Source organism: Somniosus microcephalus, unplaced genomic scaffold, assembly GCF_052327205.1.
Source record: "Somniosus microcephalus isolate GS21.2 unplaced genomic scaffold, FLI_Smic_1.0 unresolved_chr4, whole genome shotgun sequence".
Taxonomy (NCBI): Eukaryota; Metazoa; Chordata; class Chondrichthyes; order Squaliformes; family Somniosidae; genus Somniosus; species Somniosus microcephalus.
The window spans coordinates 19339631-19357232 of NW_028225182.1; the positions used below are offsets into that span (position 1 = coordinate 19339631).

The 17602-nt window shown below is 54.1% G+C and overlaps 1 protein-coding gene across 1 annotated transcript in view; it reads left to right on the forward strand.

The window, feature by feature from the left end:
* The window catches only part of LOC147090009 (cohesin subunit SA-1-like), a 24127-nt gene extending 7551 nt beyond the window's left edge, over window positions 1–16576 (forward strand). Inside the window, exons 2-9 of the mRNA XM_085977023.1 lie at window positions 4105–4318; window positions 4806–4934; window positions 5976–6169; window positions 7610–7793; window positions 9956–10063; window positions 10612–10708; window positions 12028–12102; window positions 16190–16576. Coding sequence (XP_085833149.1) covers window positions 4105–4318; window positions 4806–4934; window positions 5976–6169; window positions 7610–7793; window positions 9956–10063; window positions 10612–10708; window positions 12028–12102; window positions 16190–16198 — 1010 coding nt within the window. The 3' untranslated portion in view covers window positions 16199–16576. The remainder of the gene's footprint in view (window positions 1–4104; window positions 4319–4805; window positions 4935–5975; window positions 6170–7609; window positions 7794–9955; window positions 10064–10611; window positions 10709–12027; window positions 12103–16189) is intronic.
* The last annotated feature ends 1026 nt before the right edge of the window (window positions 16577–17602 follow it).

Sequence of the window (17602 nt, forward strand, 5' to 3'; positions counted from 1 at the left end):
CCTCCGCCCCCCCCCCCCGTCTCCCTCCGCCCCCCCGTCTCCCTCCACCCCCCCCGTCTCCCTCCGCCCCCCCCCGTCTCCCTCCGCCCCCCCGTCTCCCTCCGCCCCCCGTCTCCCTCCGCCCCCGCCCCCCCCCGTCTCCCTCCGCCCCCCCCCGTCTCCCTCCGCCCCCCCCACCCCGTCTCCCTCCGCCCCCCCCCCGTCTCCCTCCGCCCCCCCCCGTCTCCCTCCGCCCCCCCCCGTCTCCCTCCGCCCCCCCCGTCTCCCTCCGCCCCCCCCCCCCGTCTCCCTCCGCCCCCCCCGTCTCCCTCCGCCCCCCCCCGTCTCCCTCCGCCCCCCCCGTCTCCCTCCGCCCCCCCCCGTCTCCCTCCGCCCCCCCCGTCTCCCTCCGCCCCCCCCCCGTCTCCCTCCGCCCCCCCCCGTCTCCCTCCGCCCCCCCCCGTCTCCCTCCGCCCCCCCCCCCGTCTCCCTCCGCCCCCCTTCAACAACTGCGACTGTTTTCACTAGTGCAGAGATTTATTGGAGGCTTTTCAACTTATGTAGGGTTTTGATGGCCAATGGGGGAAAGAGTATTTCCTGCTGCTCGTTGATGGCAGTCATTAGTTTCAAATTATCACAGAGTGAGGAGAGGCATTTGGGAGAAATTTCTTCACTGAGTTGTTGGAGCCTGGAATGCTTTGCCAGAGAGAGTGGTTGAGGCCGAGACCATCGCATCTTTTAATGGAAAGTTGGCCAAATATTTGAACCAGAGGGAGATATTGGGCTTTGGGGAGAGAGTGGGGCAGTGGGATTAGTTTGGGATTGATACAGGGCGATGGGGAGAGAGCGGGGCAGTGGGGTTAGTTTGGGGATTGATGGCTATGGGGAGAGAGCGGGGCAGTGGGGTTAGTTTGGGATTGATACTGGGCTATGGGGAGAGAGTGGGGCAGTGGGATTAGTTTGGGATTGATACAGGGCTATGGGGAGAGAGCGGGGCAGTGGGATTAGTTTGGGGATTGATACTGGGCTAGGGGGAGAGAGCGGGCAGTGGGGTTAGTTTGGGGATTGATACAGGGCTATGGGGAGAGAGCGGGGCAGTGGGGTAAGTTTGGGGATTGATACTGGGCTATGGGGAGAGAGTGGGGCAGTGGGATTAGTTTGGGGATTGATACTGGGCTAGGGGGAGAGAGCGGGGCAGTGGGGTTAGTTTGGGATTGATACAGGGCTATGGGGAGAGAGCGGGGCAGTGGGATTAGTTTGGGGATTGATACTGGGCTAGGGGGAGAGAGCGGGGCAGTGGGGTTAGTTTGGGATTGATACAGGGCTATGGGGAGAGAGCGGGGCAGTGGGATTAGTTTGGGATTGATACAGGGCTATGGGGAGAGAGCGGGGCAGTGGGGTTAGTTTGGGATTGATGCAGGGCTATGGGGAGAGAGCGGGGCAGTGGGGTTAGTTTGGGGATTGATACTGGGCTATGGGGAGAGAGCGGGGCAGTGGGATTAGTTTGGGATTGATACTGGGCTAGGGGGAGAGAGCGGGGCAGTGGGATTAGTTTGGGGATTGATACTGGGCTATGGGGAGAGAGCGGGGCAGTGGGATTAGTTTGGGGATTGATACAGGGCTATGGGGAGAGCGGGGCAGTGGATTAGTTTGGGATTGATACAGGGCTATGGGGAGAGCGGGGCAGTGGGATTAGTTGGGATTGATACAGGGCAATGGGAGAGAGCGGGGCAGCGGGATTAGTTTGGGATTGATACAGGGCGATGGGGAGAGCGGGGCAGTGGGATTAGTTTGGGATTAATACAGGGCTATGGGGAGAGAGCGGGGCAGCGGGATTAGTTTGGGATTGATACTGGGCTATGGGGAGAGAGCGGGGCAGCGGGATTAGTTTGGGGATTGATACTGGGCTATAGGGAGAGAGCGGGGCAGTGGGATTAGTTTGGGATTGATACAGGGCTATGGGGAGAGAGCGGGGCAGTGGGATTAGTTTGGGATTGATACAGGGCAATGGGGAGAGCGGGGCAGTGGGATTAGTTTAGGATTGATACAGGGCTATGGGGAGAGAGCGGGGCAGTGGGGTTAGTTTAGGATTGATACAGGGCTGTGGGGAGAGCGGGGCAGTGTGATTAGTTTGGGATTGATACAGGGCTATGGGGAGAGAGCGGGGCAGTGGGGTTAGTTTGGATTGATACAGGGCTATGGGGAGAGCGGGGCAGTGGGGTAGTTTGGGATTGATACAGGGCTATGGGGAGAGAGTGGGGCAGTGGGATTAGTTTGGGATTGATACAGGGCTATGGGGAGAGAGTGGGGCAGTGAGATTAGTTTGGGATTAATACAGGGCTATGGGGGAGAGAGCGGGGCAGTGGGATTAGTTTGGGATTGACACAGGGCAATGGGGAGAGCGGGGCAGTGGGATTAGTTTGGGATTAATACAGGGCTATGGGGAGAGAGCGGGGCAGTGGGATTAGTTTGGGATTGATACAGGGCTATGGGGAGAGAGCGGGGCAGTGGATTAGTTTGGGATTGATACAGGGCTATGGGGAGAGAGCGGGGCAGTGGGATTAGTTTGGGATTGATACAGGGCTATGGGGAGAGAGCGGGGCAGTGGGATTAGTTTTGGGATTAATACAGGGCTGTGGGGAGAGAGCGGGGCAGTGGGATTAGTTTGGGATTGATACAGGGCTATGGGGAGAGAGCTGGGCAGTGGGGTTAGTTTGGGATTGATACTGGGCTGTGGGGAGAGAGCGGGGCAGTGGGATTAGTTTGGGATTGATACAGGGCTATGGGGAGAGAGCGGGGCAGTGGGATTAGTTTGGGATTGATACAGGGCTATGGGGAGAGAGCGGGGCAGTGGGGTTAGTTTGGGATTGATACAGGGCTGTGGGGAGAGCGGGGCAGTGGAATTAGTTTGGGATTGATACAGGGCTATGGGGAGAGAGCGGGGCAGTGGGGTTAGTTTGGGATTGATACAGGGCTGTGGGGAGAGAGCGGGGCAGTGGAATTAGTTTGGGATTGATACAGGGCTGTGGGGAGAGAGCGGGGCAGTGGAATTAGTTTGGGATTGATACAGGGCTGTGGAATTAGTTTGGGATTGATACAGGGCTATGGGGAGAGAGCGGGGCAGTGGGGTTAGTTTGGGATTGATACAGGGCTGTGGGGAGAGAGCGGGGCAGTGGAATTAGTTTGGGATTGATACAGAGCTATGGGGAGAGAGCGTGGCAATGGGATTAGTTTGGGATTGATACAGGGCTATGGGGAGAGAGCGGGGCAGTGGAATTAGTTTGGGATTGATACAGGGCTGTGGGGAGAGAGCGGGGCAGTGGAATTAGTTTGGGATTGATACAGGGCTGTGGGGAGAGAGCGGGGCAGTGGGATTAGTTTGCGATTGATACAGGGCTAGGTGGGGAGAGCGGGGCAGTGGGATTAGTTTGGGATTGATACAGGGCGATGGGGAGAGCGGGGCAGTGGGATTAGTTTGGGATTGATACAGGGCTAGGTGGGGAGAGCGGGGCAGTGGGATTAGTTTGGGATTGATACAGGGCGATGGGGAGAGCGGGGCAGTGGGATTAGTTTGGGATTGATACAGGGCTATGGGGAGAGCGGGGCAGTGGGGTTAGTTTGGGATTGATACTGGGCTGTGGGGAGAGAGCGGGGCAGTGGGATTAGTTTGGGATTGATACAGGGCTGTGGGGTTAGTTTGGGATTGATACTTGGCTAGGTGGGGAGAGCGGGGCAGTGGGGTTAGTTTGGGATTGATACAGGGCTATGGGGAGAGCGGGGCAGTGGGGTTAGTTTGGGATTGATACAGGGCTATGGGGAGAGCAGGGCAGTGGGATTAGTTTGGGATTGATACTGGGCTGTGGGGAGAGCGGGGCAGTGGGGTTAGTTTGGGATTGATACAGGGCTATGGGGAGAGCAGGGCAGTGGGATTAGTTTGGGATTGATACTGGGCTGTGGGGAGAGCGCGGGGCAGTGGGGTTAGTTTGGGATTGATACAGGGCTATGGGGAGAGCGGGGCAGTGGGGTTAGTTTGGGATTGATACTGGGCTGTGGGGAGAGGGCGGGCTGGGAGGGGCTGTGGGGACCTGGTGGAATGTGTTGGAGGTTGCTCCTCCTGAAATGAAGGGTTTCTTTTTGCACGCTGTATTCCGGATGATTTGCCCTCACTGTGTGTTCTCATCGCTCTCCAGTTGTTCAATGAGGTGCTGCAGGATCAGGGGTCTGTCATCGACCGTTCCTCTCGGGGCTTCAGCACCATTAAGGACCTGGGCAAGAGATTTGCACTAACATTCGGCCTGGACCTGATCAAGAACAGGCAGTCGGTCGTGTCTCTGCACTTGTGAGTACGGGGCTCGGGTGTGTGGGTCTGAACTGCATCACGGAGGGGGCCGATTAAATGTGGCGATTGGTATTGTGGGCTGTGTTTGGTGGGGCGTCATTAGCTGGGTGGGTGGTCTTTGGGAGAAGATGGCTCGGTGGGGTGGAGGGTGTATTTTGGCCGCGGGGTGGGTGCGGTTAAGCAGCAGATGTTTCTGCGCCAAACACTTTTTAGGCATAGCCTGCTCACAGAACTCTCGCGAGTAATTGTCCAGCTCCTTCCCAACAGGCAGTACGGCACAACGGTGAATGATTGATCTGGCTATACCCTGTTTAACATGACACTTGAAGGGGAGGGGGAAAAGTCTGAACATTTATTTCACATCTCTAGCTTCTGTCTGATTTATTTAACGCTCTGGGTATTTTGGCTCTGATTAATGTGTCCTCGTCCTTTGCTTGTCTTCTGATCACTTGCTCATGGTTCTTGTCTGCTGCTCTTCCCCTTGCAGGGATGGAATAAAGTTCGCCTTCCAGCAGCAGCATCTGCGTGGTTTGGACTCCTCCCCACTGAACCTGCCGTTCCTTGACATCCTCAGTGAATTCTCATCCAAACTGCTACGGCAGGACAAGAAGGCTGTGTGAGTGGGCGCGGGGCGCGATTCTGTGCTGGGGCTCGCTCCCCGGGGACCAGCGTGGAGAGGTGAATCACGAGGGCCACAGTCATGCTCCGGCAGTGATGCCCCCTCCTAGTCGAGTCGCTGTATGACTCGGTGGCCTGTGTGGCGATGGGTGGGGCACGGGGTGGGGTTGGATGGCGGAGTGGGGTGGAGAGCCACTGGTGAACGTGTCCTCTGATGGCAGGTCGGTTGCCCGTGTGGCGACAGGGGGAGGGGGTTGGGGGCTGGGGTGGCAAGCCACTGGTGAACATGCCGTCCGATGACAGGTCAGTGACCCGTGTGGTGACGGTCGGGGGGGGGGGGCGGGGGTGTGGTTGGATTGCGGACTGGGGTGGCGAGCCACCGGTGGATGTGTCCTCTGATAGGAACAGAAGGAGGCCATTCAGCCCCTCGAGCCTGTTCCGCCATTCAATGAGATCATGGCTGATCTGCCACCTAACTTCATCTACCTGCTTTTGGCCCATATCCCTTAATACCTTTGGTTAACAGAAAGCTATCAATCTCCAATTTAAAATTAACAATTGATCTAGCATCAATTGCCGTTTGCGGAACAGAGTTCCAAACTTCTACTGCCCTTTGTGTGTAGAAGTGTTTCCTAATTCCACTGCTGAAAGACCTGGCTCTAATTTTTAGACTATGCCCCCTAGTCCTAGAATCCCCAACCAGCGGAAATAGTTCCTCTCTATCTACCCGATCTGTTCCCCTTAATATCCTGAAAACTTCGATCAGATCAGCCCTTCACTTTCTAAATTCTAGGGAATACGAACCCTAGTTTGTGTAACCTCTCCTCGTACCTTAACCCTTGACGGTTTGGTGCCCAGAACAGCTCCCAGTACTCCAGGTGTGGTCTAACCAGGGATTTGTACAGCTGCAGCATAACTTAACGTCCCTTGTCCTCTAGATATAAAGGCCAGGTTGTTGGCCCGTGTGGAGATGGTTGGTTTTGGCGGTGAGATGGGGTGGGGGTGAAGAGCCACTGCTGAACCTGTCCTCTGATTGCAGGCTCACCTACCTGGACAAGACCTTCCCGGCTCCGCTGACCATGATGGCGGAGGCGTGGCTCCCGCTGGCCTCGTACCGCAGGTCGCTGCTGGCCCGAGGGGACGATGACACCATGTCCATGATCAGCGGCAGAGCGACGAGTGTGCGCAGCAAGAGGGCGCCAGAGACCTCCGCCAAGAGGAGGAGACTGGAAGGTACAGGGGGAAGGTGGGGGCACTGCCCATCGGGGGCGGCATCAGGGGGCAGTGCTCGTAGTGGGGGGCGTGGAGATGGTCAGTGTGGAGAGTCTGACCCACATTATACCCCACGAAGAGAGTCCCGGTCTGAGAGTAACCTCCACCTGTCACCCCTCCATCCTGTGTTCTCAGTAACTAAACCCAAAAATAATTTCTGCAACAAAAACTGGGTGCGTCACGCGGATTAAAGGACTCTCAGGCAGGAGCAGCTCCTGTAACAGAGACTCAAAACACACATTCAAAATTAATCCCACACTCCACTCCAGGGTCCCACGCCCCACCCCTCCCCAGACTCGGGCCCCGTTGATTAAAGGGTCTCTGCCCCTCTCACCTTGAATAGAGCAGAGAGCTGTGAGCCTCCGGGGAAGCGGGGAATCTGCCAGCGCACCGACCTGGTGCTGGGCTCCAGCTCCGCACTCTGATCGGGGCTGCTCAGCTCCTGGGAGAGGCTGCAAAAATAACCCGCAGTGAGTGACAGTCAGCACACAAGCTCATCACTGGATCCCGGTACAGGATCACACGCCCCCGACTGGATCCCATCTCGGGACCAGACCCTGCCCCAGACTGGCTCTGTACTTTCACCCCATGGTATAGAAAGAATGACTTGCATTTATATAGCGCCTTTCACAACCTCAGGACGTCCCATAGCGCTTTACAGCCAATGGAAAACTATCTGATCACAATATACCCCACGGGGAGAGTCTGATCACAATATACCCCACGGGGAGAGTCTGATCACAATATACCCCACGAGGAGGGGTCTTATCCCCAATATACCCCACGGGGTATCGCCCCCAGTTGAGCTACAATCGGCCTGAGTGCCTGCGGGCCGGGTAAGGGGCAAACCAGCTGCGGTTCCCGCTGCACGCAGTGATCCCGCTGGAAGTATAGGAGGGCGAAACCTTCCCCCCCCCCCCCCCCCCCCAACCCAAAACAGTCTGAATCCCCCTTGGGGAAACGTCTGTCGGCTTGTGGGAGGAGAGGTGGGTCTATCCAGACCCAGGGTGGGGTGGGTGTCTGTCGGGGCCCGGGGTGGGGTTGGGGTGGGTGTTTGTCGGGGTCCCGAGGGAAGGAGTGGAGTCTATCGGGGCCTTGTGGTGTCTCTATCAGGGAAGGGGGCATTTGTTAGGGCTCTGGGAGAGGGGGGCAGTAGGGTCTGGAGGGGGAGGGGGCAGTGGAGTCGTTCAAGGGGGATTATGTCGGGGGAGAGGGGAGCGGTGGGGTCTGTCGGAGGAGTGGGTGTCTGTCGGGGTCCTGGGAGAGGGGGCGGGGGTCTGTCAGAGTCCCGGGTGGGGGGGATTTGGGATCTATCGGGGTCCTGGGCTGCTGCTGCCCATGGGACTTCGCTGCTGGGCTGTGGGTGTCGATGTGTGGATGACCTTGTGTGCCCGTGTCCAGTTTCAGGACTGAGCTCGGACGGAGTGTGGCCGCAGGACGGAGACAGTCTGCAGGTGGGCAGCAAGCTGACGACCCCGGTGCTCACCTCCACCCTCCTGCGACCGGCCCAGTGGGACACAGCCAGCCTGCAGGGTTCCGACGACCAAGATTCCGAAAAGGGCTCCGAATCAGAGTTCACACACAGGTAGGTGTGGGGTGCAGTCTGTAGGGAGCACGGGGAAGGTCAGTGGGCCTCCACATCTGGCTGCGACACAGGTCTGGTGCACATACACACTGTTGGCTTCCCGGGCCCCTCTCTGAATCCAGTGCCATGTTGCTGATGGCTGAGGTTATCTGTGTGTCATTGCCTCTCGCTGCACAGAGCCCGGTCAGCAGGGAACTAAACAGGCCGGATTTATAATGGCCTCTGTTATTTACTGGCCCCTCGCCCGTGCACCAAGCTCGATTCCGGCAGCCTTTAATTATGGCACCATTCCATCCTGAATACCCAGCGACCAAACTCCTCATCCCTCACACCTGCACTCAGCTCACTTCCGGCACACAATCCAGGGGTCCGGGGGAGAGGCAGTACTGAGGGGGCGCCACACTGTCAGAGAAGCAACAACAAGATCTTGTATTTATATAGCGCCTTTCATGTAGTAAAACGTCCCAAGGCGCCGCACAGGAGTATTTTAAGACAAAAATTTGACACCGATCCACATAAGGATAAATTAGGGCAGGTGACCAAAAGCTTGGTCAAAGAGGTAGGTTTTAAGGACTGTCTTAAAGGAGGAAAGAGAAATAGAGAGGCGGACCGGTTTAGGCAGGGAATTCCAGAGCTTAGGGCCGAGGCAACAGAAGGCACGGCCACCAAAGGTGGAGCGATTATAATCAGGGATGCTCAAGAGGGCAGAATTAGAGGAGCACAGATATCTCAGGGGGGGTTGTGGGGCTGAAGGAGATTACAGAGATAGGGAGGGGCGAGGTCATGGAGGGATTTGAAAACAAGGATGAGAATTTTGAAATCGAGGCGCTGCTTAACCGGGAGCCAATGTAGGTCAGCGAGCACAGGGGTGATGGGCGAATGGGACTTGGTGCGAGGTAGGACACGGGCAGCTGAGTTTTGGATGACCTCAAGTTTATGTAGGGTGGAATGTGGGAGGCCAGCCAGGAGTGCGTTGGAATAGTCAAGTCTGGAGGTAACAAAGGCATGGATGAGGGTTTCAGCAGCGGATGAGCTGAGGCAGGGGCGGTACTGAGGGAGTGCTGCACTGTTGGAGGGGCAGGACTGAGGGCGCGATGCAGTATCGGAGGAGCAATACTGAGGGAGCGCCGCACCGTCGGAGGGGCAGTACTGAGGGAGCGCCGCACTGTCGGAGGGGTAATACTGAGGGAGTGATGCACTGTCGGAGGGTCAGTACTGAGGGAGCGCCGCACTGTCGGAGGGTCAGTACTGAGGGAGTGATGCACTGTCGGAGGGGCAGTACTGAGGGAGCACCGCTCTGTCGGAGGGTCAGTACTGAGGGAGTGATGCACTGTCGGAGGGTCAGTACTGAGGGAGCGCCGCACTGTCGGAGGGGTAATACTGGGAGTGATGCACTGTCGGATGGGGTAATACTGAGGGAGTGATGCACTGTCGGAGGGGCAGTACTGAGGGAGCGCCGCACTGTCGGAGGGGTAATACTGGGAGTGATGCACTGTCGGATGGGGTAATACTGAGGGAGTGATGCACTGTCGGAGGGGCAGTACTGAGGGAGCGCCGCACTGTCGGAGGGTCAGTACTGAGGGAGTGATGCACTGTCGGAGGGTCAGTACTGAGGGAGCGCCGCACTGTCGGAGGGGTAATACTGGGAGTGATGGACTGTCGGATGGGGTAATACTGAGGGAGCGCCGCACTGTCGGAGGGGCAGTACTGAGGGAGTGATGCACTGTCGGAGGGGTAATACTGAGGGAGTGATGCACTGTCGGAGGGTCAGTACTGAGGGAGCGCCGCACTGTCGGAGGGTCAGTACTGAGGGAGTGATGCACTGTCGGAGGGTCAGTACTGAGGGAGCGCCGCACTGTCGGAGGGGTAATACTGAGGGAGTGATGCACTGTCGGAGGGGCGGTACTGGGGGAGCGCCGCACTGTGTTGTCTTTCAGATGAGACGTTAAACCAAGGCCCTGTCTGCCCGCTCAGGTAGATATGAAAGATCCGATGGTCCTGTTTCGAAGAAGAGCGGGGGGCCAACATTTATACCTCGAGCAACATCACTAAGCTGTTTGTGGGATCTTGCTGCGGGCAACTTATCCTCTTCCTTTTAACACGGACCATGACTGGACGTGCAAGTGTGCCACACCTAACCTCTTCCTTTTCGCCTTCTGCAGCAGGTCCTGGCTTGACTCTCAAAGTCAGAATAAGCAGCAGAACGATCGTGTTCGAAACAATCAGGTGCAAAAGAACCGGTCCCGACAGCAACTCAACAAGCACCAGCTGTAAGTGATGGGGCTGCTGCGATCGGCACACAGGGCCTGTGGGTACAGCTTGGAGCTGCTTTAGGTGGTGTCATTTTGGCTCAATTGATAGTCAGGTCGTGGGTTGAAGTCCTACTCAGCAAATAATCCAGACTGACATTCCCAGTGCAGTGAACAGGGAGGGAGCACTCAATTATTAAAGGGGCAGTACTGAGGGAGCGCTGCACTGTCGGAGGGGCTGTACTGAGGGAGCGCTGCACTGTCGGAGGGGCTGTACTGAGGGAGCGCCGCACTGTCGGAGGGGCTGTACTGAGGGAGCGCCGCACTGTCGGTGGGGCAGTGCTGAGGGAGTGCTGCACCGTCGGAGGGGCAAGCCTGAGGGAGCTCCGCACTGTCGGAGGGGCAGGCCTGAGGGAGCGCCGCACTGTCGGAGGGGCGGTCCGGGTGTGGCTGGTCCACGGAAGCCTGAACCAGGGATCTGGGCCGTGTGCAGTGTTGTTCTCCTGTGCTGTACTGTCTGCGAATGCGCCTGTAGGATGGATGAGTTTATCGTGTTTTCTGTCTCGCAGGCTCAGTCTGATGGAAGAAGGGGAGGAGTCTGAGGCAGGAGAAATGATGTCCGACGCCACGAGCGAGCACTCGGCGGCCAACAGCGAGATCGATCTGGTCAGTAACTGAAGACTGTTGGGGTACAGGGTAGAGGTGGGATGTTGGGGTACGATGTCGGGGTGCAGCACAGGGGATGTCGGGGTACGGGGCGGGATGTCGGGGGGCGGGACGTCGGGGTACGGGGGCGGGACGTCGGGGGGATTACGGGGGCGGGACGTCGGGGTACGGTGGGCGGGATGTCAATGTGGGAGGGGGGTGCGATGTTGAGGTACGGGATGAGAGGGAGAGGGACCTGGGCTGGGGCCGAGAGGCCCGGGATTCATGTGAAACTGCAGCACTTGAGAGTTGCAATTACTTCACTCAATGAAATGAGATAAATACGTACAGTTCAGAAAGAGAGACTTGCATTGCTCCAGTGCTTTTCACGACTTCAGGGCGTCCCAAAGAGCTTTACAGCCAATGAAGTACTTTTTGAAGTGTAGTCACTGTTGTAATGTAGGAAACGCAGTAGGAAAATTGCGCACAGCAAGCTCCCACAAACAGCAATGAGATAAATAACTAGATCATCTGTTTCAGTGATGTTTTTGGGCAGGACACTGGGGACAACGCCCCTGCTCCTCTTCAAATAGCACTGTTGGAACTTTTCCGTCCAGTTGAGAGGGCAGTTTGTTTAAATTCTCATCCGAAAGATGGCATCACCGACAGCATAGCACTCCCTTCGTACTTACCCTCCGACAGTGCAGCGCTCCCTCAGTACCGCCCCTCCGACAGTGCGGCGCTCCCTCAGTACCGCCCCTCCGACAGTGCGGCGCTCCCTCAGTACCGCCCCTCCGACAGTGCGGCGCTCCCTCAGTACCGCCCCTCCGACAGTGCGGCGCTCCCTCAGTACCGCCCCTCCGACAGTGCGGCGCTCCCTCAGTACCGCCCCTCCGACAGTGCGGCGCTCCCTCAGTACTGCCCCTCCGACAGTGCGGCGCTCCCTCAGTACCGCCCCTCCGACAGTGCGGCGCTCCCTCAGTACCGCCCCTCCGACAGTGCGGCGCTCCCTCAGTACCGCCCCTCCGACAGTGCGGCGCTCCCTCAGTACCGCCCCTCCGACAGTGCGGCGCTCCCTCAGTACCGCCCCTCCGACAGTGCGGCGCTCCCTCAGTAATGCACTGGAAGTGTCGACCTGGAGTGGGCCTTGCACCCACGACTATCTGACACAGAGGTGAGAGTGCTGCACACTGAGCCGCAGCTGACACATCAGGTGGTTGTGAGCTCCCTGCCCCTTTCCCTCGTGCAGCCATGTGGCGGCCTGTTTGTATCAGCTTGTAGCTGTCTCATTTCCTGGTTTGCCCGCCCTTTCTGTAACTCACTCTCTCTCCCTCTTTCAGCCTGTCGCGCCCAGCAGACAGGACAGAGCTGGACTGTTGCAGGATCTGTTCGACTCCAGTATTCTCGACATTGATGTAAGTGACAGCACCTAATCACCCCGGAGGAGGCCATTCAGCCCCTCAAGCCTGTTACATAGGAACAGGAGGAGGCCATTCAGCCCCCCAAGCCTGTTCTACCATGTAATTTGATGATGGCTGATTTGAACCTTGACTCCATTGACCCACCTTTGTTCCACAGATGGTGTCTGACCTGAGAACTGTCCCCTGTGTATTCCAGCCCTCGAGATAAAGGCCAACATCCCATTAGCCTTTTTAATTATTTTTTCCACCTGTCCACTAGTTTGTAGTGATTTCTGTACATGGACCCCTAACACTCTCTGCTCCTGCACAACTCCCAGCTTCTCACAATTTAGAAAATACTCTGATCTATATTTCATGGGTCCAATGTGGATGAGCTCACACTTTTGCTAGTGGTTTTTGGGGTGGGTTTAAACCAGCTTGGCAGGGGGATGCTCGCCAGCATATAGGAGTAGAAAAGAGGAATAAGGTGCATCGAAGAGTGAATGTATCGTGCTAGAGAAGAAAGTAGTACTAGAGGCGGAAGTAGTATCATATTAGATAGGAACAAATACGAAAAATTCAAAAATGGGTTTAGAATGCATGTACGTAAACGCACAAAGTGTGGTGAATAATGTTGGTGAGCTACAAGCACAATTAGCCGTGTGGCACTAACAGAAACGTGGCTTAAAAACGGTGAGGACTGGGCACTTAATATTCAAGGGTACAAGGTGTTCAGAAAAGATAGGGAAGGAGAAAAGGGAGGTGGGGTGGCAGTGCTGATTAAGGAAGACATTGTAGTGTTGGAAAGGGAGGATGTTCTTGAGACAAGGACAGAATCCATTTGGTTAGAGTTGAGGATAAAAAGGGTTTGCTCACGCTATTGGGGGTATTCTACAGGCCTCCAAATAGTGAGAGGGAGGTAGAGGAGCAAGTCTGCAGGGAAATCGCAGAGATATGCAAGAGCTATAGAGTGGTGATAGTGGGGGACTTTAATTACCCAAATATCAATTGGGATAATGCTAGGGTAAAGGGAAAGGAGAGGGTGGAATTTCTGAAATGTGTTCAGGTGAATTTCCTTGACCAGTATGTTCTTGGCCCAACTAGGAAGGAGGCATTGCTGGATCTGGTGCTGGGGAATGAGGTGGGCCAGGTCGACCAAGTGTCTGGGAGAACACTTGGGTACGGGTGATCATCGTATCATATGATGTAGATTAGCAATGGAGAGGAGCAAGGAACAATCTAGAGTGGAACTTCTAAACTGGAATAGGGCTAACTTCAATGGGATGCGAAAGGATCCAGCCAGGGTTAAATGGAACCAAAGACTGACAGGAAAAACTGGAACGGAACAATGGGTGATCTTTAAGGAGGAGATGTTCCAAGTACAGGCTTGGTACATTCCAACAAGAGGGAAGGGAAAGGGAATCAAAGCAAGGGCTCCTTGGATGACGAGGGAGATTGAGAAGATGACGAAACAAAAAAAGAGGGTGTATGATGCATGTCAGGTGAATTCTTCAAGGGAGAATGTGACCAAATACAATAAGTTGAGAGGGGATGTGAAGATGAAAATAAGATTGGCAAAGAGAGAATATGAGAGTAGAATGGTGGTTAACATAAAAGGGGACCCAAAAATCATCATCTGGCATGTAAACAGTAAGCGGGTAGTAAGAGGCGGGATGGGGCCTATTAGAGATAAAGAAGGTGATATATGCTTAGAGGTGCAGGGCAAGGCTAGAATACTCAATGAGAACTTTGTATCGGTGTTTACTAAGGAGGTGGATGCTGACAAAATAGAAGCAATGGAAGGGGTGAAAATTGATGGTCAGGATGTATTGGAAAGGCTGGGTATGCTTAGAGTGGATAAGTCGCCTGGTCCAGATGGCTTGCATCTCTGATTTCTAAGGGAATTGGGGGAGGAGATAGTGGAAGGGCTTGCCATAATTTCCCAATCTTCCCTAGATGCGGGGGAGGTGCCTGAGGATTGGAAAGTGGCAAATGTGACACCATTGTTCAAGAAAGGGTGTAAGGACAATCCTAGTAACTACAGGCCGGTCAGTTTAACATCAGTGGTGGGTAAAGTTTTAGAAACAATAATCAAGGAAATAATTAATGGACACTTGGAGAGGTTTAAGCTAATTAAAGGGAGCCAACACGGATTTGTAAAAGGCAGATCGTGTTTGACTAATCCAATTGAATTTTTTGATGAAGTAACGGAGGATTGATGAAGGGAATGCAATGGATGTTGTCTACATGGATTTTTGGAAGGCGTTTGACAAAGTACCACATAGAAGGCTGGTTAACAAAATTGAGGCTCATTGAATAGGTGGGTCAGTGGCAGCTTGGATAAGGATTTGGCTTAAGGACAGAAAACAGTGAGTTGTGGTTAATGGCTGTTTTTGAGACTGGAGGATGGTAGACAGTGGTGTTCCCCAAAGGTCAGTGCTGGGGCCACAGCTTTTTTTGATATATATAATTGACATGGATATTGGAATACAGAGTAGAATTTCTAAATTTGCCGGTGTGGCAAACAGTGAGGATGATCCCAATCGACTGCAACAGGACATAGAAAGGCTAGCAGAATGGGCAGACAGGTGATACATTTTGGTAGAAGGAACAGGGAGAGGCAATATACACTTAATGGCACAGTTTTAAAGAGTGTACAGGGACCGAGGGACCTGGGAGTTAATGTGCACAGGTCCCTGAAGGTGGCAGGACATATTGAGAGAATGGTTAACAAAGCCTATGGGATCTTGGGCTTCATAAATAGAGGTATTGAGTACAAAAGTAGAGAAGTTATGCTGAACCTTTATAAAGCGCTGGTTAGGCCACAACTGGAGTATTGCGTCCAGTTCTGGTCACCACACTTTAGGAAGGATGTGAAGGCCCTCGAGAGGGTGCAGAGGAGATTTACCAGAATGGTTCCGGGGATGGGGGATCTTAGCTACAAGGACAGGTTGGAGAAGCTGGATTTGTTTTCATTAGAGCAAAGGAGGTTGAGGGGAGATTTGATCGAGGTGTACAAGATTATGATTGGTTTGGATAGGCTAGATGGGGAAAGGCTGTTCCCACTAGTTGATGGTACAAGGACTAGGAGACACAGATTTAAGGTTTTGGGCAAGAGATACAGGGGGGATGTGAGGAAAAACTTTTTTACGCAGCGAGTGGTGAGGACCTGGAACTCGCTGCCGACGGAAGTGGTGGAAGCGGAGACACTCAATGTTTTCAAGGGGAGACTGGATAGGCACTTGAGGGAAATAAACTTGCAGGGCTACGGGGATAGAGCGGGGGAATGGGACTGAATGGATTGCTCTACAGAGAGCCGGCACGGACTCGATGGGCCGAATGGCGGCCTCCTGTGCCGTTATGACTTTCCCACATAGACTCATGGAATAGCACAGCAGGAGGCCATTCGGCCCATCGAGTCTGCGCCGGCTCTTTCGAAGAGCAATCCAGTTAGTCCCACTCTCTCCCCATACCCCTGCAATGTTTACACCTTGAAGTGTCTATCCAATTCCCTTTGGAAGGCTTCTATTGAATCTGCCTCCACCACCCTCTCGAGCACTTCATTCCCGATCCTAACCACTCGCTGCGTAAAAAAGCTTTTCCTTATGTTGCCTCTGGTTCTTTGGCCAATCACCTTCAATCGGTGTCCTCTGGTTACCGACCCTCCTGCCACTGGAAACAGTTTCTCTTTATTTACTCCATCGAAACCCTTCCTGATTTTAGACACCTCTACGAAATCTCCTCTTAGCCTTCTTTGCTCTGAGGAACACAACCCCAGCTTCTCCAGTCTATCCACATGACAGTAATCCCTGGAACCATTCTAGTAAATCTCTTCTGCATCCTTGATCGCCATTTGCCAGTTTTGCCCACCCTCCAAACTCTATCAATGTCCCCTTGCGCCACCTCGCTGTCCGGTGACTGCTCTCGGGCAGGGGATCTCTCGGCCGGTGTGTGGTGGAGGGGAGAGGGTCGGGTTGTGGGGGTGGGTAGGTGGCTCGGCCCTGTGCTCGAAGGGTCTGCGGACTGTCGCTACCAATGTTTTATCTTCCTGTCGCGTTGACCCAGAACACGGTGTCTCCAGTTCTGATCTTTCTGCCCTCAGGATTTCTGAAGCCGCCGGAAACAGAATGAATTTGCGGAATTCAAGCCTTCAGTCCGGAGAAGTGGAGCCAGCATCAGCTGGGATTAATTTTGAATTTGTGCTTTGAGTCTCTGTTACAGGAGCTGCTCCTGTCCCGAGAGCCCGTTAATCCGCGTGATGCACCCGGAGCTCCCGGTTTTGTTGCACTTGTTCAGCAGTTGTTGTTGAAATGATTTTTGCGTTTAGTTACTGAGAACACAGGATGGAGGGGTGACAGGTGGAGGTTACTCTCAGACCGGGACACTCTTCGCCATTGTACAGTTAACCTGCTTTTGTATATTTCTGCTGTAAAGAAATAAATTTTTCCTTTGAATTTATCCTTGTTAATAAAAGCAATTTAAAGTTGAACTCTCACCGATTTCATATTGACTTCAGTATCTGAAATTTCACCTTAATCGAAGAGCAACAGGGAGAGGCTGGTGTATAAGAATTAGGAGCAGGAGTCGGCCATTCAGCCCCTCGAGCCTGCTCCGCCATTCAATAAGATCATGGCTGACCTTTGACCCAACTCCACTTTCCCGCCTCATCCCCATATTCATTCATTCTCTTAGTATTCAAAAATCTATCGATCTCAGCCTTGAATATATTCACAGCCCTCTGGGACAGAGAATTCCAAAGATTCACAACCCTCTGAGTGAAGAAATTCCTCCTCATCTCAGTCTAAAATGGCCGACCCCTTATCCTGAGACTGTGCCCCCGAGTTCTAGACACTCCAGCCAGGGGGAAACAACCTCTCAGCGTCTACCCTGTCAATCCCCCTCAGAATCGTGTGTGTTTCAATGCGATCACCTCTCATTCTTCTAAACTCCAGAGAGTATCGGCCCATTCTACACAATCTCTCCTCATAGGACAGCCCCCTCATCCCAGGAATCAATCTAGTGAACCTTCGTTGTACCGCCTCCAAGGCAAATATATCCTTCCTTAGATAAGGAGACCAAAACTGTGCCCAGTACTCCAGGTGTGGTCTCACCAAGGCCCTGTACACTTGTGCAAGACTTCCTCACTCTTATACTCCAACCCCCTTGCACTAAGGGCCAACAGGCCATTTGCTTTCTGTGTTTCTTGTATGAGGACCCCTAAATCTCTGAACACCAACATTTAATACAATAGCAAAATACTGCAGATGCTGGAAATCTGAAGTAACTGCTCTTGGGCAGTTATCAACATTTACTAGTTTCTCAGCATTTAAAAAATATTGTTTTCCTATTCTTCCTACCAGTGAATAACCTCACATTTCCCCACTTATACTCAATCTGTCCATATCCTCACAGTTTACTGTCTGACCTAGCTCTGTATCATCAGCAAACTTGCATACATTACACTCTATCCCTTCATCTAGGTCATTAATATAGATTGTAAATAGCTGAGCCCCCA